Source organism: Oreochromis niloticus, linkage group LG15 (assembly GCF_001858045.2).
Source record: "Oreochromis niloticus isolate F11D_XX linkage group LG15, O_niloticus_UMD_NMBU, whole genome shotgun sequence".
Lineage (NCBI taxonomy): Eukaryota > Metazoa > Chordata > Actinopteri > Cichliformes > Cichlidae > Oreochromis > Oreochromis niloticus.
In genome coordinates this window covers 12,112,230-12,139,146 of record NC_031980.2, presented here as the reverse complement: position 1 = coordinate 12,139,146, position 26,917 = coordinate 12,112,230, and the positions used below count along the sequence as shown (strand labels likewise).

At 39.8% G+C, this 26,917-nt stretch overlaps 2 protein-coding genes across 3 annotated transcripts; one reads left to right on the top strand and one right to left on the bottom strand.

Annotated features, from left to right (window-relative positions):
• Positions 1-317: 317 nt before the first annotated feature.
• nr2e1 (nuclear receptor subfamily 2, group E, member 1) lies at positions 318-9,889 on the top strand. 2 transcript variants are annotated; one of them, XM_003449862.5, is made up of 9 exons: positions 318-915; positions 3,551-3,696; positions 4,474-4,561; positions 4,920-5,155; positions 5,632-5,778; positions 6,132-6,228; positions 6,316-6,465; positions 6,676-6,781; positions 7,048-9,889. In XM_003449862.5, the coding sequence occupies exons 1-9, from the start codon at positions 855-857 to the stop codon at positions 7,208-7,210; spliced, it is 1,194 nt and encodes a 397-aa protein (XP_003449910.2). In that variant the 5' UTR covers positions 318-854; the 3' UTR covers positions 7,211-9,889. The 2 variants fall into 2 exon arrangements, with proteins under 2 accessions (XP_003449910.2, XP_025754937.1); XM_025899152.1 differs by lacking the exon at positions 3,551-3,696 and having other exon boundaries at positions 320-915.
• Positions 9,114-26,139, bottom strand: snx3 (sorting nexin 3). Its single transcript, XM_003449867.5, has 4 exons — positions 25,924-26,139; positions 13,349-13,444; positions 12,899-13,023; positions 9,114-9,954 (listed from the first exon to the last, which is right to left on the bottom strand). Exons 1-4 carry the CDS (start codon positions 26,083-26,085, stop codon positions 9,849-9,851), a joined length of 489 nt encoding a protein of 162 aa, XP_003449915.1. The 5' UTR covers positions 26,086-26,139; the 3' UTR covers positions 9,114-9,848.
• Between the last annotated feature and the right edge of the window lie 778 nt (positions 26,140-26,917).

Genomic DNA, 26,917 nt, shown 5'->3' with positions numbered 1-26,917 from the left:
GTGATTATATATTCCAAACACATTTTGAATATTTTCGGTCATGTCATTATTATTATTATTATTATTATTATTATTATTATTATTATTATTATTATTATTGTTATAAATAAGAGTTCTATACAGTAAAAATCGCAAATGCAGTCCAGGAAAACATGCAACATGTGTGTTTTGTTTGCAGTGGCTCTGGCTCCGTTAGCAAGGCACTTCACAGCACTTGCACACACATTCAAGCGCACACACACTCCCTCGCACGCCAGTGACGTCAGGATGGAGTTTGGAGTAGAAAGCCAAGTGGATGAAGGAAGTGGAGATCTCCACCCTCCAGCCTCCCCCTGACACTTCTCATAAATATTACCAAGGCTTATTCGGGAGGCTCCCACCATAAAGTCACATCGTGTCCTGGTTTTAACAAGTTTTCAACCGTAAGAAAATCGGAAATTTGCTCTTTTTTTCCCTTCGCCACCGCGTTGGCAGTATCGGATGCGCTCCAGCCACCGTTTTTCCAACTCGAACTTTACGCACCGGCTACTGCGCCACTAGCTGGAGAGCTGCTGTCGCCGTTTACCGGCTGCTGTCCCGGGGATCCAGTCCTGGTTCTCCGGAATCTTCGGCGTCGAGGGCAAAGATCCCTGATAAAATGTATAATTAATGTTTTAATTTGTGGCTCTCGATCGGTCGGAGGCTGACTTTCTGTCAACTTGGCTTCGGGACTTTGACTTGTGTTTCTCGTCGCTGCTGGCAAAGAAACCGAGAAACCACAAGTGATTCAGTGTCACAAACTTCATTGTTTCTGTCCACAAGAAGAGGAGAAAGAGGACACTTTTTATCCTGATTCTTTAAAATATCGAGGATCCATGATGAGCAAACCCACCGGCTCAACAAGTGGCTGTTTGGATATTCTGAATGTCAAATCAAGTAAGTTTTATTCTTCTCTTCCCCGACTCCTCTGAAGAACACGGCATAGATAATAGGAGGTCTACAGTAGCGACGGGTATAACAAATGAAAGTACAGTGAGTCCACGGTGTCTTTAAAGATGTTTCTCACGTTATTAGAGATTGACTCTACCTCATGATCACAAAGATGTGAGTATGGGGACTGGCTGTCGGCCGTCTCAGAATGCAATACGTAAACATCCCTGGATAACAAAGCTCCTGAATGAAAGGAAATCATGTGTAAAATATATTTTGTAATGTTGCTCACAGATTTCGAGAAATAAAATAAGAAGGAAGCGAAAATAATAAGCCACATTCATGTGCCGACCACTGCTCTTCAAAAGCCCCACATGCCTCCCTTTGATGACACTTGTTGCCTGCAATTTAATTTTCAGCCTTTAAAAAGAGAAACGGCGCAATATGCAGGGTTTCAATCAATCTTACATCAAGAAAAATCCCGTTTGCGCACGACATTTTTTCCTCTTATGTCTAAAGTGTGTTTGCGCATTTCTGAATCCCCCATTTGAGTTTCCTGAAGCGATTTAAATCATGTTACTGACTCTTTTTTTTAATAGTAATACATTTCAAGCAGATTTATACTTTCCTATCAAATTATTTTCTGATGCTTTTTTTCTTAACCCTTGCAATTATCCCTCTGCTAGGCCTCATTATGAATTCAAATGAAGGCGGACTCAGATCATAATATAGGCCTAAAGTAAGCTATTGTTCTCTCTCTCCAAAGATTGGACATTTCTGTTGAATTCACACTTGATGCTTATTTTAGAGCTATCACATATATATTTTTTCCACACCAGGCCGCAGCTTTTAAAATCTGTGCTCGGCCGATGTAAACATGTGTTTTCAAATGAGAATAAAACGACTCACAGCATTGCTGTGACTCAAGTTCACAGCCACGCTACCGAGTGGTCAGAGGAAACAGCTCTTTCTCTCCCTAAAACTTCATTTCCAACTCTTTTAGCAGGTTTTCGCCTTGATGGTGATTACGTTAATAGAATATGCCATATATCTTCAAGCAATTACTGCTCACAATTGAGACGCAGTGGACCCCCACAGCGGGAAGTTAAATACATTTCCCCCTTTCACAACAAAATTGTCTGTCATTTTTATTTAATTGACTCCCAGCGACCATCGTTTAATATTTGGGGGGACATTTTTCTTGTTGAAAATGTTTGCACTTTCGGTCATCCGCGGTTTAATTAAACTCTAATTTTTAATTTGGGGGCTGTGTCAATGAAAATCTGATTTGGTTAGCTTTGGTTTTAAAGGTTTGTTAAAACAAAATAAACATAACGATTTATTTTTAAAAATAATTATTTAGAAAGCAGGAAAATAAAAGAACAACAGCGATAACAACAACAACAACAACAACAACAATAATAATAATAATAATAATAATAATAATAATAATAATAATGACCAGTATGTCTGGAACATGTTGAGCATAAATTTCTCCAATTACTAATGACAAGTTGGGTACCAAAATACCAAATTTTGTTTAAAAAATAAAATGTTTAAATCCAACTTTAAAATGACTTTTTTTTTTGTTATGTTACAGCAATTAAATGTCTTTTGCGTACATTTAAAGGGCTACAGGGAGTTTTGATTCTTAATAAACAGCCAATTCAAGTCCTATAACTCTCTCCTGAAGTCATTGTTTTTGCTGCTGAGTAGTTATTCCCATGCTACCCTTTTTGACGGGTCACTGGTGAATCAATGAGCAGGTGGCAAAACGTCAGTGTAATTACATAGACGGCTTTTCCCTCCAGAATAATAAAAAAGGGACTGCCTCATATGCATACAAATATCTTCTTTTTAAGAGATTTGAATACAAAATCTTCACAAAAAAATCACATTTTTTCATCTACACCGGGGTCGATTTACATACACTTCATTTGAGTTGGTGAAACGAGTTGGTACGCATTATTCTCATGGTGCAGTGTCACTCCCTAATCCTGGGGCCTATAGACCTGTGGGATAAAGCAGCTGTCGAGTCCCATTATGAAGTGGAGTTGGCAGCTTGTCGAGATCCAGGCAGTCAGACGAGGTTCAATGGGGGAAAATCATTAAGTTAACACTTTCCCCTAATGTCTCCATTGTGCGTTTTCGGGGTATTGTCTTAGAGAGCTCAAATATGACGCTTCCCACCGGACTTTATTCTTAAAATGTGCGCAGTGAATTCCCATGGTCGTGCTCGGATGAGACGCGGGGCGTTGTCCAGTGTGCGTGTAATGAGTGTGAGTGCGTGTCTGTGGCTGTGTGGAGTTGTCGGACAAAAGTAAGTCACATGCAGCACAGTTTGTCCATTGCTTCAGTGTATATGAGCTCGATTATGGTACTTTTTAACTGATTATAGGATCGGTCTAAAGTCACATAATAGCACGTCGGCCGCTGAACTGCAGCCAGTGTGTCAACTTTGAAAACTGTTATACCAACTTATTCTGGAAAAGCACTGTAAACACTTTGTTCCATCACATTTATTCATAAATCGCGAGCAACAGCTACAAAATGTCATCAAAATGGTTTGATTTAAAACTGAACTGTGCGCTTCGTAATTCAGTGAGCACATCATTTACTTGACATTTTTGACCTCTCCCAGGTCGGATTCTGGACATCCCATGTAAAGTGTGCGGCGACCGCAGCTCAGGGAAACACTATGGTGTTTACGCCTGTGATGGCTGCTCGGGATTCTTCAAGAGGAGCATCCGCAGAAATCGGACTTATGTGTGTAAATCTGGCTCGCAGGTGAGGCCTCCTTTAAGTTTATACAAGCTCGTAACTAAATTTCCCTGCTTTTTACACGAGCCTGAATTGGCTGTGGTTAAATGCACCTACTATTTGTGCTTTTCAAATTTGATTAAGTAGTTTTATTTATTTATTTTTAATAGAATTTCAAGCAAGGCGGGCAAACAAGCAGGCAAAGAAATTATCAAATCAAGCGAGAAACCTGTACGCAATCATTGCCATGAATGTGGAGCAATTTCTTACATTTTCCAAATAAAGTTAGCACCCTGCACAGAATTTGTCTCATCCTTTATTCTTTATATCCCCTACGTGTCTGATTTTCATCCACAAAATATACCAAGCGTTTTACGCGCGGAATGCACATTTTACGCGCTGATTTCTGTTTGCTTTTCTTTTTGGCGCTGAGTTAAGTCTCTCTTGATGAGCCTAATTATGTCATGCCTGGACCATTAAGTACTGGGCTAAGTGCCGCGCTGCTGTAATATATCAGGTGTAATCCAATCTAATGTGATGACTCGAAGCCGAGGATTTAGGCGGCAGAGGGCGGGATAGAGTACTTATCCTGCGGGATGAGGCCACACTGGAGCCGCAGGGGAGCAAGTCCATAACTAAAAGATAATAGTACGATCTTTCACCTGGAGATTGCCCTCCCAGGAGGATAATAGCAAGAAGCTTTTTTTTCCCCTCTCCTGCGAGCTAAGAGAAATTAAACTAGAAGCTGTAACCCCTTTCTCTTTTTATGTCCCCCTCTCCCCCTCCCCTTTTCTCTCTGTACAGGGTGGTTGTCCCGTAGACAAAACTCACAGAAACCAGTGCCGAGCTTGTCGTTTGAAAAAGTGTCTGGAAGTGAACATGAATAAAGACGGTAAACGAGCTTAATTGAATTATCACGTTGAGCAAAGAAACGCCAGTACAGTAGGACAGTATTGGATTCGGAGGAGAAAAAAGTGTATAAAATCTATTAATCAAAGCTGAAAAGAAGTTGATAATTACCTGCTCCCCGCTTGTTTTAAATGAGATCTTATTTATACCTCCTGGGAGCGCTGTTAGAAGCTCATTACAGTTAATAATTTTTTCTTTCACGCAGAACATTTGCACTTTAAGGAGCAGCTTTCGTTCAATAAAATAAACCCGGGATCGCTCCTGGAGAATGCAGTTAACGAGCCTGATAAATAAGCAGTTTGCTCTCTCTCACACTGCCTTCCTACTGTCCCGCTTCACAGCCGTTCAGCATGAGAGGGGGCCACGGACATCTACAATTCGCAAACAGGTCGCTCTGTATTTCCGGGGCCACAAAGAGGTGAACGGCTCCTCGGCACATTTCCCCGGATCCTCACTACCCGGTCCTCCTTTTTTCACCACTGTCACCCAGCTGGAGCCGCACAACTTGGAGATGAGCACAGTAGCCACTACACCGGAAAGACAAGCCATCGTGGGTCTAGCACAGCCAACTCCTAAGGTAGATTTTTATTTTAAGATTACGCAATTTAATAGCTACAACTTACACTTTCTTCAAAGAGTTTTAGACCTTCAAGTAAAGAATGAGAGCATAGAAGTCAATCATTTCTTGGCTCTCGTGTCGCAGTCCATGCATAGTTTTACATTAAATCATTTCTAGATGTAAAATTCCTTAAAATTTTAGATGTTTGTATTTCTTCCAAACCGTTATTGGGCGATTAATTAGTAAATGTTTTTTATTTATTTATTTATTTTACACAAGGGTTAGAAGTTGAAATTCCTCTCCAGATTTAAAAGCCTGTAAGACCCACAAATCCGCCAATTAGATTTCTCACTGTAAATCCACCACAAGCAACACTAATCATTATAAAACTGGGTGCTGGGGCTTGGAATTCGACCTTTGTTGTTCACTGTTTTCCGACCTGCGTTTCTTTCTGACATAAACAATGACAACATTTTCATTTTCCCTCTCTGCAGTATCCCCACGAGGTCAGTGGCACCCCCATGTATCTGTACGAGGTGGCTACGGAGTCTGTGTGCGAGTCAGCTGCGCGTCTTCTCTTCATGAGCATCAAGTGGGCAAAAAGTGTCCCCGCGTTCTCCACCCTCCCTTTATCTGATCAGGTAGCCACGATTTGGACTCATTCTCCAAATGAATGATGCTTAAACAAGATCCCCAAACAGGCCATTAGCGCCCTGTGGGGTTTTGAAATGGTGAAAAGCTGCCAATTAAGTATTTGGTCCGCAGACAGACGCTTTAAATGAATTAAATTAATGTCATGAATTTGATAGTATCGATTGAAAACTGTATATCTAATAATTCCCAACCAAGCACTAAAACCTGCACACAACATGGAAAAATAAGTAGGAATTAATCCTGTGTTGTTATTTTTACCATTCAAAAAGTTTCAAATACTTTGAATGGTTTAATTGTTGCGTGTTGTGCACAGTTTAACACTTAAAATACCCCCTTACAGCTGATTCTGTTGGAGGACGCTTGGAGGGAATTATTTGTTCTGGGCATCGCTCAGTGGGCCATTCCCGTGGACTCCACAACTCTTCTCGCTGTTTCTGGTATGTGCAAAGCACGAGAGAATTTTAAATGAAGAGCGAGCAGCTGTTGTCGTGCATAATGAAACTTTTCTTCACATTTATCCAAAGGGATGAACACTGAAAACACGGAGTCTCAGCGGATGAACAAGATTATGTCTGAGATTCAGGCGCTTCAAGAGGTGGTCACCAGATTCAGACAGATGCGCCTTGACGCGACCGAGTTCGCCTGCTTGAAATGTATCGTGACATTCAAAGCTGGTGAGTACCTCGCAAATTATTGCCCGAATGTTTGACACAGTGTAAAGACTCTTACCGGGAATAATCATATTTACCAAAGCAAACCTCAACTTTCTCTGCTGCACAAAACTAGAGCCAATCTGGAAAGACACGAGAATATATGACATGTCATTACAGCAGTGTCATGTCAGCAGATTTCTAACAGCTATAATGATGCCTCTTGTCTTACAGTTCCTACGCATGGAAGCACAGAATTAAGAAGTTTCCGCAACGCCAGCGCTATTGCTGCTCTGCAAGATGAAGCCCAGCTCACTCTCAACAGTTATATACACACCAGGTAAAAGAGATCTATCTATCTATCCCCCCATCCTAAGATAAAGCATGCTTTACGCACGTGTCAACTGGCTATAGTCTGCCAGCTTCATTATAAAGTTAATGAGGCAATAAGCCTCCTGTAATTGTGCAGGTGCACCAGATGAAGCTCGTATTCAAGCTAAGTAGGAGCTATTTGTCACAGGTGTGCGGTAATTGGACAGGCTGCGACAGACAGTCTGCAAATGGAACCGGACAAAAAGGCTGTTTTTGACACCAGTTGTGTTTCAGGTACCCGACTCAGCCGTGTCGTTTTGGTAAGCTCCTCCTGCTGCTGCCGGCCCTCCGCTCTGTCAGCCCGTCCACCATAGAGGAGGTGTTCTTCAAAAAGACCATCGGCAACGTTCCCATCACCAGGCTCCTGTCCGATATGTACAAATCCAGCGATATATGATTTCTCACCATCTGCCGGGGCGCGTGAGGAGGGGGGGAGAAAAAAGACTGGAAGTCCACGAGGAGACCCACTGAACAATCAACACAGACTGTCAAATCATAGCAGGTGTAGCCACGGCCTGAAGCACAAAATCTCTTACGGGCTGTCTTAATACAGCCTATTTAGGTTTAGGCTCCATTGAACACATCCGGATCACAACTTTAGCCTGTTAACAGTTGCTCTAGTCAAGGATTAGCATGTACCTTTCATTAGAGACCTGCCTGTCTGATTCTGAAAACTGCAATACCTTGTGGCCAAAACAGCTTGCAGCGTTTAAATGTCGCCTTAAGGCTCTGGAGAGCACCTGCCAAGCACGTTTCCTAAAGAAACGCTGTACATTAAGAGTTTTTTGTTTTGTTTTTTTCCGAGTGTCTATGAGACCAATGAGCTTGACGACCAATTCACCATTTTATTTCTGTGTTCAATCCCAACGGAGGAAACCAAAAAAAAAAAAAAGAAGAAGAAGAAGCAGCAGCATCCGGGGGGAGATGCGAGTCGCTGTTCCTCAATTCGGTGCTGAAACCAAACGCACGGATGAGGCGTCAGCTCCATGAAGCATTGTGGAGGACTCTTTAAAAAGGATGCACTATCTACCCCCCCAGCCCCCCTTTGACTGTAAAACTACATTCATCTGAAAAATGGTGTCTGTATTTAAATGGCTGTCCTGTTTGTGTTTGGTGTGTCCTGTTTGAGGCGCAGCATAAAAAAAAAAAGAAAAGAAAACGCTTAAGGTCGACTTTTTGAAGTTAGACACTAACACTGGATAAAATCTTATTCAGCACTTGGAAATGTTTTTGTGGCCTGTAATGTTTTTATTCTGTTGTAAAAACAAAAAACAAACAAAAAAAAAAAAAACATAAAATTTTTAATGGAGTTATAACTATTTAGAGTTGTAACCAAGAGAATAAAAGACACTGAATTAAACGGTTTTCATATAACATGACATAGATGCTTATAGTAAAACTACCAGCTGGAGCCCTGGCATCATAGCAAACAGTGGTGTTGGTTTCATATCTAATTACAGTGACACTTTATAAGGATGTAGAGCTCATACTAAATTATTAAACACTAATGCATGCATCTTGATTTAAAGCAGGATTTCTTGTGAACACCTGAAGCTCATCAGTAATAACCAACTCAGTGTCCGTTCATTTGATTTGTTAGTGCTTTATCAAGTAATGAGTAACATATATTATTTTAAATTTTTCTTTGTCACCAAATGAGATTTGTATTATATAAAATGGATCATTTGGGATTAATCTCTCCAAAATCAGAGCAGTGCTTGCTCTCACAGGACATATGAAGCTGCAATCAAACCCCATGTTCAAATTCAAAAGTTTTACATGGAGCTGCACGAGTCAAAAGTCCTCACATCTTATATGTGCAGCATGTGGGAGGCAGTGTGCTTAAAAAAAAATAATGTACAGATATGTTATTGTTATGAAAAAGGTCAGACCTTACAAATAGTCCTGAAGGTAAGAAGAAATGGCTTTTTACTTTTATTGTGGTGGCACATGTGATACAAAAGTAAAGCAAAAAAAAAAAAGCTTCTGGATCTTGCATTCATTAAGCATAGTGACCTGGCCCAAATACATCTTGTACTAATTGATGCTTAATCTGTCACAAGTCATAGACTGCATCATTTCTGTCTTTAGCATGGTTCACCTATAGAAGTAACTCTAGTGTAAGTCCAAACTCAGGGCTGTCTTTGAATAGCTATAGTCCCTATACATCTCGTACAGTATTTATTAAACAGGTACAATAACATAGTTGGGATGACTGCACTGGTCCTGACTGACTGTCCAAAGCGGGTACCGAGACAGGCAAACAGCCCGAAGCGACGACAAATGCACTCACACGTGGAGACGTTTCACCTATTTTATTGGAAAATATTCAAAATAAACAAAAATGGCACAGCAGTATACAAATCTCAAAATGCATATAGCCAGTAGAAATACTGCAGTTCCCTCTGTGTAAATCTCTTGCTAGAAAATCATTTGTGATAACTGGGCAGGTGCTGGTCAATATACACACACACACACATATGCACGCCTCCTTTTTCGGAGAACACCTAAGTGTGATTTGAAAGTCAAGCCCCGTCGTCGCATGTGTGTTTTTTGTGTTTAGTTGTTAGGTCGGTGGTGAGCAACATGCCATACTGGACGAGAAACGCTGTGGGTCATTACGAGAGCTTTGCATATACAGAACACTCATTCAATGTTACTATATAAATGAATATATTTAAGACATAGCTAAATGATAAATACATTAATATATCCATGTTAGTGGCATTTCCAGACAAAGAGAAATTGCTATAAATTACTTTGAACCACAGTTACGTGTCGAACATTCTTGACTCCGATTAGAAGGTGAAAACAAACACCGATCAGGATAACTAAACTAAAAGAGGCAGTGAATTATATAATTTTTCTGGGGGGAGGGGGAGGGGGTGGGAGATATTGTCATTAAAATGTTTGTTTGAGAGAAACCTGGAGCAGTGAAAAGAGCTTTGGGTTGTTGGGCCAAGCAAGGCTGAGCAGGGCTGAGAGAGAGACCAGGCCAAGCAGAGCCATCCATTTATTTATTTTTTTTCTTTCCCTCAGGCTTGTCTGATTTTGGATGGGGTGTAGTTCTTGTCAACAGACTCGTCCTGTAGAAACATGTGCAGGCATCGCTCATTCTGAGCTAGAGGGTGACCGGCCACTCTGGAAAACAAAAGCAAAAGGCGAGTTTGACACCTGAGTGGACACTCAAACATGAAGCTTTGATGAGTTTAAACAGGGATGAGCACAAACAGGAAACAAGATTTCACATGAATTACTGAAATGGTCATGAGAAGTGTGGGGATTTTTTTTTTGATTTTTTTTTTTTTTTTTAAATTGTGCTAGAAGGACAACTATTTAGTATTCAAAATTTTTTGTGCAAGTATCTCTAAAGCATGCCATCTTTTGTGTGCATGCTTTAAAAAGCACAAAAAAAAGTGACTCGCCAAACTTTTAATGGGTTATTTACGGCCTCCACAATAAACTGGTCATGTCAGATATTTTACTGTATTTCAATCCTATGACACTCTAGTAACACATAATGCTTTTAAAATATATATTTACACATATATGCTTTCACATTCTTCAAAGGTGCCACTGCGGCATAGGGGGAAAAAAATATTTAAGTGTAACTTTTGTTGAATTTAGTTAATAAGCAAGCTGAGTAAGTAAGTAAAGTTTACTTTGACAAAGAAGCAGTCGTACAACAAAACAGTAAAATACGTAAGAATAGGTAAGTGCAGTAACAGCAATACAAAATCTGATCAAGATACAAAACAAACCGTCTTAAAAAAAAATCCAAACACTAAAAAAAACCCAGTCAAACTACAAAAAGTTTTACAAACTAACACTGCTTGATAACACATCTAGGCACTCGCCTGTCATTAAAAGCTGCTTCACATTCACTGTTCAGTGTTTTAACCACAGATGACACAGAATGAACTGCAAACACTACAATAAGTGCACAACTTCAATTAGGCATTCCTGAAGTTACTTGGGCAACATTTATAAACAGTTACAACACTCTTATTTTTTTGTGTGTGTGAAAGGCAAATAATTTCCCACCATTGTTTGAACCCTTTTACTTGTCATCTCCCTACTGTCTCTAAAATATACTATATTATATTATATGAGTGCATTCGAAGTTAAACCTGTTTAAATTTAGTGCGCAGTTTAGATTTGGGATAGATTTCAGTCAACAATGTCACTGATTCACTAACAAATAACTTAAACTACTCTGAAAAATAATTACGCAAAAGTAATTCATATTAATGGAGAATAAAGAGCTGATTTGAACTGATGTAGTTAACATAGCGGTAGTTTAATGGTAAAAAGTTACTCTTATATATCATCGATATTATTATAAACTATATTGCCACATATAGTAATGTACAGCACAGTACATTTCCCTAATTGGCCAAGAAATGTGACAAAGAGTAACTCTTATTTGAATTTGCCATTTAACCGTGAATTTACGACAACTTTATCTCCCATTTACAAACACATTGACAGTCACAAAAACTCTTCACTTGGGAGTAGTAATCTGTTTTCCCCCTTTTGACTCAGAAATGAGCAAAGATGTATAACCTAGAATTAAGTCACACCAAGTAAAGGCAAACGGGAAAATTAGCAGACTTCCTGTCTCCTTCCACTATTTCACAAAGTGACTCTGATTCCAGTTTGAGGGATCAGCTAAGAGGCTCTGGAGTATTTGGTGATCTCAAACGTCTTTAAATCCTGGTAGGACTTACTTAAATGAATCAATATTTTCAGAGTGGTAGTTCTTGTGGAAAATATTGCATGTTTGGGGCTCTGTTAAAGCCACTCTGACATCGAGTTTCCCTCAATATCCCTTCAGATGACGCAAAGCGGCTTAACGAGAATGAGCCAGTGCACCTGAGACCCTTAAACGGCTCTTTTTGTAAACGACAAACTGCTCAGAACACATCAACATGATAAGACTACACGCACTGTATGCATGCGTCTTAACCTGATAGGAAATATTTCATACAAATTAAGCAGCAAAGGGACTGAGCCAGAGGTCAAATACCAGGGCAGTCACCGGAAACATCAGGCTAGCTACCAACAAATACTGTTTAATAGGTTTGGAAATGTTGATATGGACGTAAGGCGCAGCAGGAGCATGTTTACAATCTTTAAGCCCTTTCCTCTTACCTGAAGCCAGCATTATGTTTGACTAGCCTATCATAAAAAAAAAAAGATTGTTCGCTCTTCTCCTCCTCCTCACTCATTTTGCAGGGATAATCATGTTTAGCATTCCAAAAGATTTCCTCTTCACAATGCTCTCAATCACAGATTTAACAATGCTGCCAGCCACATCAGCCGGTGTTAAGTCTGAACAATAATATGATTAACAGCAGTGTTTCATTCACAGAAAGCACAGGGAGGGAGAAATCTTAATTACCAACACATTCTTGTCTCCTTTAAAAATAAATAAATAAATGAAGAAGAAAAAAAACATTTATGGATTTTAATTTTCCTCAACTGTCTTTGCACACTTAATATTCCAACAGGAAACATTGATGCATTTGCACATGAAACAAAGATAATGGCCAAGTCTGCAATCAAAGCAAATAATTACAATCACACTGTAACTTTTATTGTTCCGCAGCTGAAAACGAGGACATGCTGGATCAAAAATAAGCAGAGGTGCACACACCATCCCGTGGAACCACGCGCTGTAATTTGAGCTGCAATTAACATAAATTACACATCAACAACAAAACAAATGTGGGAAAAATTATGTTGTGGGGGTGCGCACTTGAGTCCTCTTTGGTTGTTCTTGTCCTTTGCGAGGTAATTATAAAGGAGAATTAAGGAGGATAGTGAGGAAAAAGACCTGCCCGTCTCCGAGGGTTCAGTTTGTTAACAATATGAAGAGAAGTGAAAAAGTTGAATCTAGTTATTGCACAACGTGCTTCATTGTTCGTCAGAGTTAAATTTAAAAAAAAAAAAATTAAACTAGCAACGGCAGAAGCGGAAAACGACTGCAGCTGCAAAGAAGAAATTGTTAAGAAGAAATTGTTTTAACCTCATGGACGCATTGTGGGAGAATGGATAAAGACTGAGACGTGGACAGGCTTACTTGTTGAGAAACTGCTCCAGACCCTGTCTCCGCTCCTCGATGAAAGAGTCATCAAATATGCCATCATCCCCTCGGAAAGGAAGCTGCCGGAAAAGAGCTTTCCCCGGGAGAGGTGGTACAACCACCTGAGAGAACAGATTTCCCAATAGAAAGAAAAAAGAAAGAAAGCACAAAATTTAAAGTTTTTCATTGTTACAATAAATTATGAGAAATTTGAACAACTCAAACTATATAAATATGGGTTTTGTAAATGCTGTTTGTGTGTCATTTCTGAAATTGTTTATGGGCTGAACCTAGACAGGGAAAAAAATGTTCTTTAACAACCCAAAGATGCACAAAACTCCTTTCTCTTTCATAGCAAAACACTGCAGATGTAGTCAATGTTATACACTGATTTGATAAGCTAAGTACTCGAGCAGCCTTTGTGTGGAGTTCACTTCAGTGGCTCACCTTGCTCTCCCTCTCCAGCTCCGCTCTGAGCCACTCAAAGTCGCTGTACCGCCTCCGTACAGAAGACTCCTTCAGCTTGAAGATGGGTAGGTTGGTCTGTGGACAAACACAAGCGGCAGACTGTTACAGGTGTCACTTTTAAGAGCTGTTGTGATTCACAAAGAAATTGTCCTTAAACTCTGGCTGCAGTTATTCAAATGAAATCACAGTTTTTCAAGAAGTAGCTTGATATACGCTAAGAAAATTTCAGGTAGGTCAGAGTGGTTCAAAGTAAAGCTCAGAAAGCTGAGTTCAAGAAATATCAATTGAATCGTTTAGCAAGCGATAGGAAAATCCAGTTTGTGTGGATGATTTCTCCCCCCACATATCTCTTTTTGCATTTTGCTGCCATGCTTCGAGTCCACTTGCCCTCTGGGGAGGGACAGATCAGTGCAAAATCCATTAAAAGCTGTTCCGAGTAATCACTTTTATCCTGACGAATAAAAGTAATTATGAACCTGTCCGTAGGACACGAGTCAGCACTAAATGCAAGGACAACAACGAAGAAAATCCTAATCTGTAACCAGGCACCAGATCTCAAAGTAATCAAGCACTAATGGGAGATTCTGGACATCGCCATCAAGCCAATGAGTGAGAGAATAGTTATAATTAATATAATTTTGAAGACTCAATCCCACCATGATGGCGGCTTACTAAGACACTTTGTTGTTCCTACAGGTTGATGGTGAGGATGATGAAAATGATGCCTGTTTTATTTAAATAAAGTTATGGATTTATTACCACAATGTGATACAGTAAATCTTTATTTTAAAGCTCAAATAAATGGAAAATAAAAAGAAAACTGATCAGCAACTATGGGATTGATTTTTACTTCTGACTGTTGCTCAAACTAAGCAAGCAAATGTTAAATAGACTTGTTTATATATAGTGCTTTTTGACTCTGAGCACTCAAAGCTGAGTACTACTGTCTGACATTTCATATCCATCCACTTTCTTGCTCTCTCATCCACTTCAGTGCCGTGGGAACTGCATCCAAGCTGACACCGGGTGAGAAGGATACACCCTGGACAAGTCACCAGTCTATCGCAGATTTATGGCCCATTTGTGCTCACTGTATCGATGGGTTTTCATGCAAACAGTCATCACCACAGCTCCATACCATTTATACCAGAGCTGAAGGTGTGAGAACTCAATGAAGTGTTCTCCTAAACAACAGGTTTCCCTGCTTAGACAAAGCCTCCAGATCCAGAAACAAAGAAATCTGAAGTGTATTTTGCTTTCTAAAAAAATAATTCTTATTCAGGTACATTATACATGTATTAAAATTGTTATTTAAACAGTTCTAACCCGTCACTTTAATGTACATAAAGTTACAATAAAAAGCTGGCATTGGATACTCAAAATACCTGATCTATATAGCTCTGTATACCATTATTATCACTTTGACCTTCTGCTCACTCACTACTGACCTTGAGGAGAGGTCAGGGATTAAATGTGACATATTTTAAATCTTCATACAATACTTTTTATATGTTGATAATATACGGTGCATATTTGTAACAACCACACTTTCAAAGTTAAGGCTTTTTGTTAATTTTTTACGAATAAACCATTAAGTTGACCACAAAGACCTTGGTGGATGTAAGCCAAATTTTATTGATTTGTTAACATGACCTCACTCTACACGCCTACAAATTCATTCAAAACTTTTCGATATGTACAATGTTTACACACGCAATTGTAAAAGCCACCAAAAACAGGTAAATATTAAATCAACTGAGAAAAAAAAAACACAAAAAAAACCAGACAGATTGATTGATAATAAAATAATCACTAGTTGTAGTTCTGTTTTCATTTGCTGTATTAGGCCAACTCTGTTATTTCAAGTGTGCTGGGTACTTTTAATTGATACAACCACCAAACTGCAACTGTTGCAAGTGTTCCCCAAGAGTTAACAAACAAACTCACCAGTCATTTATTGGAAACATGTTTTAAGAAAATGTGATAACTAAAAACAAAACAAAGGTTTGTACTTTCTGCGGCAATCATATGAATATCAGAAAATTATCACTAAAAAGCTTCGGGGAGAGCTTGAGCTAACTTGAAAGAGCTAGAGAAGAAGGTTTTATTGACTTGGTTTTGGCATAGCCTTGTCTTATCTACTCTGACTTAGTAATAGGGAAAAAGGACGGGGAAAAAAAACAAAGACTCCTTCAAATCAACCCAAACTGAATAGAAATTGAAATTGGCCTCAAGGCGAAAAAAAATTCCACATTTTGCTCACCAAGGTCTGTCGCACTCAGAATGTTTTGCCATTTTTTTGTGCGTTCACACAGATGTGTGCATAATTCCAAGTTGCTGTTGACAAGCACTTGAGAGTGAATTTCATTTTAAAAAGAGGAGATGTTTCGACATTGACAGAGAACATTGAAGCAAACAGCACATTACGGCACAATGCCAAAGCTCTTCACTAGTCCTGACAGCACATGGCCATCCCATGACAATGTACAAACAAGGAGGGAGTGAATGAGCATTTCATTGGCAGGCTACATTCACAGAGGGTCAGAATTCATGGAAGAAGGAATCACAAGAGCAAAGCAATTGAGCAAGTAGGTGCAGCATGAATACAGCGCGAGCAGCAGACTGATCGATGAGCAGACGACTGTGACTGTGTGCGGTAAAGGGGATGGAGAGTTAACTAGAAGGCTGAGTAAATGGCTGAACAAAAGAGAAAGGAGGTGGGTGTACGTGGTCATAAAGAAGGAGCAGAGAAACTAGAGAGGTTGGAAGCTTTGCCTGCTCTGTGCAAGACTAATTGAAGAGGAGGAAGACCAGGAGTGGTCTTTTCTCTCTCTCATGGTCTCTCCTTTTCAGTCTTTTTCCTTTTTATTTCCCTTGATCTGCAAAACTAAGTCACATTTTCTGCCCTTGAGACTCCTCTTGTGGTGTTTGAATGGGAAAAATATGGGCATTTGTTTTCTTCAGTCTTTGCTCCGTCCTATCCTCAACCTTCAAAATTATGGATCCCACCAGAGTTTGGTGGGAAAGAACAAACTCATCTGCCACAACCTTAGCATTGATGGAGAGAGTCGCCCGTCAACCACGACTGGTTTGATGTTTAACTGTAAAATAAATGCTACCTGTGCAATTTACTCAGTCGCACAGAATATGTTTTCTTGAGCTGATGATTGGGTTAAAATCTGGACTCGTGTAGACACACTCATCTTTCACATGACCCCTTCATCAATATACCCCACCATCTTCTAAATGTGGATTTGAATACTATTACAGCTGATCTCACTTAAAAAGTCAGTCCTTTTTGGTCCATTGAGTTTTCCTGATTTATTTATGAGTTCAGCTAAACACAACAATTTTCTTTTGCTTTACTACTAACCATTTCAGTATTACTGTAAATCTGGCCATCTATTGATCGTTTATCTTATAGGATATTCTCAGCTGACCGTTTCCTTTTCAATCTCACGGGACTTCATAACTGTCAAATGGACCACCTCAAAACCACAACTGATATACACTAGAGGGCACAAATCACCTGTGTACAATTAAAAGGTTTGTATACATTAACTTGTCAGCATAATAACACATAACATAAGATCCAGCGATTGACCCCTCTATGTCAGAAATCTGCAAAAATTATTAAACGTTTCACAGACAGGATGTAACGACACTAATAATCTGCAGTAAATAAGAAAGCCCTGTATCCCAACACATAATAAAAGCTTCTGAGGTGGCTGTGGAAGAGCAGGTAGAGTAGGTTGTCTACCAAGTGAAAGGTTGGTGGATCAATCTCTGGCTACTCCAGTCCATCTCTAGAAGTATCTTCAGTCAAGATTCTAAACCCTGATACTGATAATTGCCAACGATGCATCCATCAGAGTTTGAGTGTAAATAAACGTTAGATAAAAGTGCTTAGGCATAGATAAAAGCGCTGCATGAATATATGTGATTGAGTGAATGAGACTTGTAGTAGAAAGCTCTTTGAGTGCTCAAACTGAGGAGAAAGGTGCTATACAAGTACCTGTCCATTTACATTTAGCTTAACCATTTTCTAGCTGTTTGCTCTGCCTTTTTTCTAACAAGTTTTCATGACTCTGCAGACATTTTTGTGTTTTAATCTAACTGGAATTTCTAGTCTGAAATTGCAGAAATAACTGATCCCTTAACACTGACACAAGTATGCCCAAGTAGTGAACGTAGGAACGTACTGAATGAAGGCCTTGGTATTTAATGATGTAACTGCAGAAAGATTTATTTTTCAATGTTTAATTTACATGGCAGATGAGACAGGCGGAAATATGTGAATTGATAGGTAACAAAGCACATATATGAAAATAGCAGATACTGTTTGTGTCACAGAGACTCTTATAGTACTTTAAAGGCCACTCCTCAGCTATTTCAGGTCAACTATACAAGGGTTACATGGTCATTAAGTAAAGATTGAAAAAAAAACACAACTGCAGATCCAACTCCTTAATCCATTCTGCACCACGTGCAAGCTATTTACATTGTGAATGCACTAACCCTGAAACTGCCAAGCATTCAATTACTTGAAGAACAGCAGTTAGGACACTGGATCAGTTTCCCAGGCATGGATTAAGCATAGCCCTAGGTTAAAAAGATGTTTTTTGTTTTGTGAAACTGATTTATTGTAATAGCTATGCTATGCAGTTTAGCAATGTCTTGGTCAAAATGTGCAAGGAATTCCATAAAAAGACCTTATCTGTATGGGAGAATATGTTGATCTAAAACCTGTATATACCTTTTATCATTGATGCTGGCCTTTCAAGCTGCCAATTCCACTAACACACCCCCATACCACATGCATACAGGCTTTTGAACTGAGCGCTGATAATAAGTCAGATAGTCACACTCCTCTTTAGTTGAGAGGATGCAGCGTTCATGTTTTCCAAAAAGAGTTTGAAATTTCAATGTGTCTGACCACAGAACAGTTTTCCACTTTGTCTTATTCACATTTCACAAAGGATCGCAATATTTTTTTGGGAATTGGGGTTATAAACAAGCTGATTTGAAAACCGAGTTTAGCCCCCTTTTCCCCCCCTCAGGACGAATAAGCCAAATCACATCAATAAATATTAACTGATGTAATATTCAGAGCCTGGACTACACATAAAAAAGGACATTCGTAAGATTATTTTAAATAAATAAGGCCACATTTATTACATTTAAAACATAAAACCAAGTGAAATAACCTGGTTCACGTGACATTGTATTAACTGTAGGAGTATTTCCTTACACTGGGCACAATATCTGCCACTCCCTCGTTCAACTGTTTTTTTTTGTGTGACTAAACATCCCACCAAAAAACTTCCTTTTTCAATTATTTCAAGTTCTTTCCAGGTGAAGCTGTCAATGAACCCCTCACTCCTCCTCGTTCTCAGGTCACAGGAGAAGTGGATTATCTTAGCTTTATCGCCCCAGTGCTCTAGCATTAACTCCGCTCTCCTCTCACCGTGGTCCGTCCCTGCTGCGTCATGTTACCTCACAGCACGGAGCGCCACAAAGTTAATCCCCACCACAACAGATCACAGTTACAGGTAATCTGCCACCGCCGTGACTCTAATCCCATCACGTGAACACAGAAAACACTTATCCATGTGCGAGCACACATTGACAGAGGAGGTCTGCAGGCACAGGTGTTAGGCACAGGATTTGACCAGTCACACATTTAACAATGTAAATATAATAGTCCAAAGCATTCGAGCCTGCTTGTATGCACACTAGAACCCGGGCCACTTATCTCAAGACAATGAAGCAAGCAGTGAGAGTGTAAGGAAAGAAAGTCACCTGGCCTTTCAGTTCCCTCACCCACCATAACCCTGTGATTAAGAGATTGGCCTTTCAGGACAAGGGGAGGAACGAAAACGACAGAACTGAAAAATGAGAGGTCTCACTCATGCTTTCTCTCTCTAACACGAACACATAGAAAGAGGCGGTGCGTGAGAGCTCTACAAGTCAAAGATCAGGTTTCCCCGGCCTCTGTTCTTTTCACGGCTGGTTAGAGGTTAGGACCAGGGTGTATCAACTTACTAACCCCTCACAGTGATCAGAACAGGGGACCAGCCCACACCCAGTCAGGTCTTAGCATTTTATTTAACTGATTTTTTTTTTTTTTTTTTTTTTAAGGGACGAAAAAAAAAAAAGACTCTTTCCTCACTTTGTAAAAGACACATAAAAGAGGAAAGCCAGAGAAAACAGCAAGCAAAAGGCACAAATATGACATTTCTAAAGGTAGAAAAATATAGAAATGAGAAATTAATGGCCACATTAAAAGCAGAGGTGGAAAAATAGATTTTTAGACATCATTAAAATAGGAGCATAAAGCTACATGTACCTCCTTCAAAGTGGATCTGCTTGCTTCACTTTCAATTATGAGTGTTCAAGGTGCAATCTACGCTCCATAGGAAGAGCATGTGATTCATAATGTGTGGGACACAATACCTTAGGCTCATTGAAAACGGGTTGAAAAGAGGCAGAACCCTTAAAAACAGCGAGACACAGAGAGAGGGAGAGAGGGGACAAAGATCACTCATCTCCTGAGAGAATAGTTCAAGGCCACCATGCATTAGCTTTTAGCAGGATGGATTAAGTCAAGTTTGAGAGTGCACATCCTAAACCTCCCCCATGCCCCCTTCTCACCCCTCCCATATAGTCCCCTTTCAGAATAATAGCATTAAAAATGGCAACATAATACCATCTCATTGCATCATATTCCAAAATGGGAAAAAAAGACCCCGAACAAAAGAGTTGGGGCTATGGGTCTTTTGCTCTCGCCTCTCCATGTACTCTCTCACTCGTTCCCTCGCTTGCCGGCCTCTGCGGCCTGACAGCCTACCCTCTCTCCGACTCGCCTAGCTGGCAAAAAGCTGCTTTGTTGCCATAGTATCAACTCCCACTTTTGATACTGTCATTTCAAGTAGGATATGGTAGCCTTGATACAATATGTTCCCCATTTCCATTAAAATAGTTGTCGAAGAGGATGCTGTAGACTTTGGATTACACTTGACTGTGCCTGACAAGCCTCCCCTCCTCCCCCCACAATCCACACACACCCACACACATCTCTCCCCATTTTATTAATGACCAAAGGCCCCCGCCCTCACCCTGGTGCCCAAATGGAAAAGAGAAAGAAAGAGAGAGGGAGAAGCTATGGGAGAAGAGAAGAGGAGGGGTAGAAGACTGAGTGAGAGTGAGAGACACAGCTATAAGAGCCCTTTTATGTACTCCTATCCATAAACAAAGTGAGATCCCAAAGTTCGCTCCCCTGAATGTGCTCTCTGGATGAGATGGGAACCAACTAAAATTTTGATAATATCCATCACCCATTCCTCCTACTCCACACAGATACACCCCCATCCCAGCTCCAACCCCCTGTTTGCTGAGGGTCCAAACAAATACACTATGCTGCTTTGCGGGGGGGGGGGGGCTCCAAACCAGCCAATACATTAAAAAAAAAGTAAAAGACCATTAAGGTGATATGATAGGACTCATGAAAAACAACTCTCTCCATTAGGAACATGAAAAACATGTAGAAGCATAAAAAAAGCAACCATAAGCCATTTCAAAAACTACCCTTAAAACGAAGGGATTTAGATTGGAACAGATATCCATTGTTTCAGCATGACCCCAGACATTACGAGTCTGCTCATGCAAAATGAGATATCCGCCTCCTTTTGGTGTGAACTTAGCTTCCACTTCGTTAACAAACTGATGGATAGAGTGGGAGATTGATCCCATTAATTTCAAACGGCAAACGCAGGCCCGTCTGCCAACAAGTGACTGCACCTCGCAGTCGTGGTAAACAATGTTTAAACAATTTGTCTCGCCACTAACTTTGTGAGCATCCCAACACCGCCGGTGAGTCACAGGCCAAATGAATAAGTTGACTCTTATTTCAGCAGTCTCGGAGCAAACTTCATTATTTCAGTTATCATGGGGAACAATGGTAACACGGTATGAACCAGGAAAGTGACTGCACACAGCTGGGAGTGAAATGGGAAAAGTAGGCAACAGGATGAAATCTGGTGAGGGGGTGGCTTTCTGCCCTCCCATGGGGGGGGGGGGGGGGGGGTGGAGGGTGAGGATGGGGAGTAAATGCTCCAGCTCCCCCTCACCACACACACCCACCCACCCACCATGGCCTGGTTCAATTCTTCTCTTTTCTCAATGAGGGGATTAGGCAGACTCTCTCTCACTGCGGCCACAAGAGCTCTCTCGATTTCGGGGTGGATAGCGGGACAGCAGTGAGAACAGGGGAAAAGGTTAGGAACGGAAACAGTACAGAGTAATGAGATGATATATTTCAAGTATTCTGAAATATTAAAAGAAAGGTAGATGAAGAGGGGGAAGAGGGGGGAAAAAGGAATGAAGGGGCAAAGCAAACACTACGCATTCCAGACCTAGGCTTTGTGGCAAACACTCTTTAATGGCTGGAGATGGAGTAAAACGCTTCCAAAGAAAGCTAAAGAAAGGAGAAGGAGAGAAGCAAAGCTAAGTTGACACCACGTTTGTTGAGAAGTGAGGGATGCGCCGCTTCTTCTGTGGTCTTATGCAAAGCAGGGTCACACAGGGCTATGAGGTGCACAATAATGCTGATTACACGCATATGCTAATTATTACACGCTAATCAAGTACAGTAGCCTTATATTCAACGCTAATGCCTGGAGACAGCTTCTCTCCTCTCAACTCGTTTCTTAAAGGTAAAGGAAAACGACTAAATACTTGAGGGCTGGTAACCAATCTAAATACTCCGGGCCAGTAACTACAGGGGTGTCAGTCAACCAAGATGACAATTTAGAGATGAGGAGATGGAGCAATCAGATGAGCCTATAGTGACTGTCTGACAGTCTGTGTATTTAAAATCGAACACAAAAGGTCCAATAATAGTTCCGTTTATACAAAATTGCCTGGCTTATGTGGCAAAATTGACAAGCCTTTAAAAGAGTTCTTAAAGCTTGAAAATACTGTAAAAAATACAAAGTTTACCTCATGGCTAACCCAGCTAAAATGGGTCTTTTTTCTTTTCCTATCTAATTAATTAATCTAACAGCCTGCTTGTTGTGTCTACATGTCAAATAAGACTTATATTTTAGCGTTCTCACAAAATTCCTGATGTAGGCATGACAATTTGTATCCGACAAAAGCAGCAGCAGCTGAAGCAAATGGTCCAAGGTTGTCCAAGTTGCTCACTATGGAGCTTACACTGAGATTATCAGCACAGGCAGACTGCTAAATTGTCACTGAAATACAAACGTTCAAACTTTTCATTGTTCTAAGAAACTCTTAAAATCGATAGTTTTATGACAACCAAGTTAACTCCCGTTTCCATGTGATATGATTTAAAACTAAGTGACCTTTAGTTTATATTTACATTTTTATTTTGTAGTATTTTGTGGGACATTTATCCTATCCAGGATCAAAGGACAGCATTTGCAGATTTAAGCAGGTTTGATGTTTCAAAGGTGGATTGCCAGATACATTTAGGTCCAGAAGTATTTGGAAAATGACACAACTCTTGCCTCAGGACACAACCACAGTGGATTTTAAATCAAACTTTTAAGACACGATAGAAATGCAGACTTTCAGGGGATTTACAGACATTTTAGACATATACATTTCTAGAGGCTCAAAGGTAATTATAGAAGCTAACCATTTTAAGGATTGCTTTTAATATTTGGATGAAAACCCATACCAAATGCTGTTTCATCCTGTGAGTTGCTCTGACACATTTACTCCAAAAGTTGTCCAACTGATCTCTCTAACTTTAGCTCTGTCTTCAGCGAGTGAAAAGCATGCTCTATTAACTTTAGATCTGGTGACCGACTTGAAGAATAAAGAACTTCACAATATTTCTTTGAGATGAGAAACGCTTGGGCTGCTTTTGCAGTATGATTTGGGACACTACTCATTTGCACTATGAAGTACTGTCCAATCCATTTTGCAGCATCTTTTGGGTGAATCTCAGCAGAAAGTATAGCCCTGTAGTCTTCACAATTCATCCTGCTACTTTTCAACAGTCACATAATAAATAAACACTAATTCCACTGACAGTCATACATGCCATAAAAATGTCTCCACCATGTTTGACAGATAATGTGGCATGCTTTGGATCATGAGCCACTTCTCCCTCTCTCTCTCCATTCCTTTCTCTTCCAGTATGATTGAAGTCTGCATACCAATCATTCTGGTACAAGTTCATCTTGTTTGCATGTGTTCAAATATTATTTCATAACTATGCAGACTCTTCTAGATGTTTTCTGACAGTCCAATCAGGGCTGCTTGTACTTGAGTGCAACCAGTGATTTGCACCTTGTTGTAAACCCTTTGTTATTTACATTTACGAATGCATCTCTTGACTATAGACCACCTCATGACTTGGTTAGATGTTGTGAAGCTGCTTTCCTTAACCATGGAAACCCCTTATTTTAGTTGTATTCTGTAGTCTTTCGGGCCTTTTGGTGTTGCTGATTTGGCCAGGCCGATCATTTCCATCTCTCTTTTAGGTTTATTTTAGGTTTTCAACCTATTGCCCTCCTTTACTTGCATCCGCATCTTTGTTTTTAATCTGCTTAATTTGCAATAAAACAATCGTTGTATTTTTTACTCAGTTGTATATAGCATTTGTATTCTATTTTTATCTTATTGTATATTTTATTCTACTGTATATAGTATTTTATTTTATTCTATTCTGTACAGTTGTGTACTGTATTTATTCTCATTTTATTTTATTCTAATTTTTGCTTCATAACTTTTGCACTGTCCACTTCCTGCTGTGACAAACAAATTTCCCACATGTGGGACTAATAAAGGTTATCTTATCTTATCTAACAAGGGAACAGGTCTCATCTGACAATGAAAATGTCAGTCAGTTATTAATTATTTTTGAGCATCTAAAAATGGGAAAATGTATAAAAATTGGTTCAAGGCTTATTGAATTAAAGCTGTCACCAAGTCATGAGGATGCAGGTGCATCATTGCAGTTCTATCAAATCTGGAAAGTTTAATTAAAATCCACAGCAGTTGTGTACAGAGGCAAAAAAAAAAATGTGTGATTTTCCAAATACTTAACTGAACTAACTAGTTTGCCAAATATCACAATTACAATGATTTATTTCTATAATTACAAGTTTCCAGTTTACAGAAAAAAATACACTTCATCTTTGAGAACAGATCTTAAAAAGATACATGTGTTCTTTTGTTGTTGTTGTTACATTGGAACAGTTTTAAGACACAAAAACCCTAACAAAGGTTAAGATAAGATGGCCTTTATTAGTCCCACAGGTGGGAAATTTGTTAATGTTGACTGTGATTTAAACTATGATTTGTTATTTTAATAGTTTGATTTTGGTTACTAATGATCTGTATCAGTACTGAAAGAAATGTATTAGCTGACCTCAGCTATTCAAGGCTGATTTTTACTCTGACCACAAAGTTGCAGTGACAGAAAGATACACAGGATGTGTTTTGCAATTGCTGACTCTCTAACAGTTGTCATCCTGACCTATTGCTCAACAACACTGTTGTATTTCTACACAGCATTAGCGGCCATCCCAGAATTTCAAACTTTTTTAAAAAAATGTACACTGACAGCCAAATAGATAGTAAAGTGACAAAAAGAATTCTTTATACGAAAAAAAACCCCACACCTTTTGTTCTCCTCTACAAGTTGGAGGAAGGAAGTGTGTTGTAAGGGGGTGGTTGAAACTGGACAGGATCAGGCAGCATCCTGCATCCTGTCTTTACAGCTCCAGAGAAGCTGACTCAAAAGTTTGCTCTCCTTTAGCCTATACTACTTGGGGTGGCTTCTAGTGATTTGTCACGTCAGAAAAGCTTCAAAGTAAAATACTATACCAACCAAAATGTTCGCATTATGTCCCAGTGCACCATGTAGTCATACAGGCCAGTCCTCACCTCAGGTTTGTCATTAAGTGTGACCAATGCTGTTATCTGTGGTTTGCACTCAGACAATGGGGTGTGGCTGGAGATCAACTGTCCAGAAAGACGTTAAGTCTTTGACAAGGTTATGTGTTTCGCTTAAACCGAGGTTATATAACTCCAGTTTATTTGTAGACATGTTTCAGCTGCGCTGTGGAAAAACACTTGAGGCTAATGTAAACACACACACGCGCGCACACCCCTTCTTTCCTGGAGCGATGTCGCTGTCAACAGACACAGATGTACACAGTTTCTGTTAACCACGTTATCAAACACTTTTAATTATGTTTTAATTAAGATGCGGTCAAACAGCTTTATTTACGCCAACAACGTTGAGCAGACAGTCTAACGTCAGGTAACCGTGCAGTCAGATAAAGGCTGCTAGCTTCCTAGCAAGCGTCGACTAATTCGTTTAGCAACAGACAATTTGACACCTCTTAATGGCCCACACTTTTAAATATCGACCCTTTGAATGTCTTAGTGGCGGCAAAAATCGCGATGTCAGAAAAATTACAACTTTCCGTGACTGCAGGAAGGATATGTTTGCGTGCTTAGGTGTGTAGCTTAAAAGCTAGCGCCATTAGCACTTGTTACGGTAGGCTCACCTTCAGTCTGACTTCGTACGTGGTGTATCTGCCTCTGCCCACCCCGACCGTCTCAGGGTTGCTTACATCAATCTCTAGAAAGTTACTCGGAGGTCCATAGGCGTCATTTAAGTTCTGAGGCTTGGTGTAGAGCCTTCTTGTATCAGCTATGGTTTCAGCCATGTCTCCCTGTCCTTCTAGCAGCCTGGGGATTGTGTGAAGTTAGTCAGATTACGAATATGCGCGTCACCTTGCTGACCTTCAAAATAAAGGATTTTGGTGAATGCTGTGTACGTAAAACGAAGACTTACGTTAAAATACGGTCTGATTTCATGACTTATCCGAGTTTAAAGATGAGATATATTTTTTATTTAATTTCTCCACGTGAATGTTGTTCTTGTTTAAGCTAAAAAGAAAATTTTCATAGTTTATTCTGAAGGCAAACTACGCAAATTCCGGTATCACCCAGTCACTTACCCTCGCCAGCTTGAAATGCCGTGGAGCTGAACTTCCGATCAGCTGAGGTTCAGCTGACGCTGCTCTGTCACCCCCTGCTCGATTTGTTTACAACCTGCCAGCGGGCACATTACACACATCGATTACTATACTACAGACACAAAAGTGTTCATTTTACCCTACAACCCAGATCAAACACAGCTAATAATATAAAGTGACTGCTAGAACATAAACATGTTATTGTCACACCCCAAGCGATCGAAATCTGGAAATTTAATGGTCGGTATTATGTTATTCTCCTTAAAAGCCCTACTTCACAGGGTTAGTCATAATAATTGGCCATCAATAACACTTTATAGTCAAACACGGAGAGAGTAAAAGTCGACAAAATACAGAATATAAACTATAAATTGTATAAAAATGTATAATTATATTGCTCCTTTGATGCATAATCTTATAGGTATATGTGTATAGATACTATAGATTTCACACAGATTCGTAACATCTATTTAAATTTGAAATTTTCTAAACGCCCCTTCGTAGTGCTATTGCGAAATGC

What these genes read in the sequence shown, in the direction of transcription:
- nr2e1 (XM_003449862.5), top strand. Translation starts at nt 855, where the DNA reads ATGATGAGCAAACCCACCGGCTCAACAAGTGGCTGTTTGGATATTCTG. An exon ending in CCCTCCCTTTATCTGATCAG is followed by an intron (nt 5,779 to 6,131) that starts GTAGCCACGATT and finishes ACCCCCTTACAG; the next exon opens with CTGATTCTGTTGGAGGACGC. An exon ending in TATCGTGACATTCAAAGCTG is followed by an intron (nt 6,466 to 6,675) that starts GTGAGTACCTCG and finishes CTTGTCTTACAG; the next exon opens with TTCCTACGCATGGAAGCACA.
- snx3 (XM_003449867.5), bottom strand. Translation starts at nt 26,085, where the DNA reads ATGGCTGAAACCATAGCTGATACAAGAAGGCTCTACACCAAGCCTCAG. An exon ending in AGCTGGAGAGGGAGAGCAAG is followed by an intron (nt 13,024 to 13,348) that starts GTGAGCCACTGA and finishes CTGTTCTCTCAG; the next exon opens with GTGGTTGTACCACCTCTCCC. An exon ending in CTGGAGCAGTTTCTCAACAA is followed by an intron (nt 9,955 to 12,898) that starts GTAAGCCTGTCC and finishes TTTGTTTTCCAG; the next exon opens with AGTGGCCGGTCACCCTCTAG.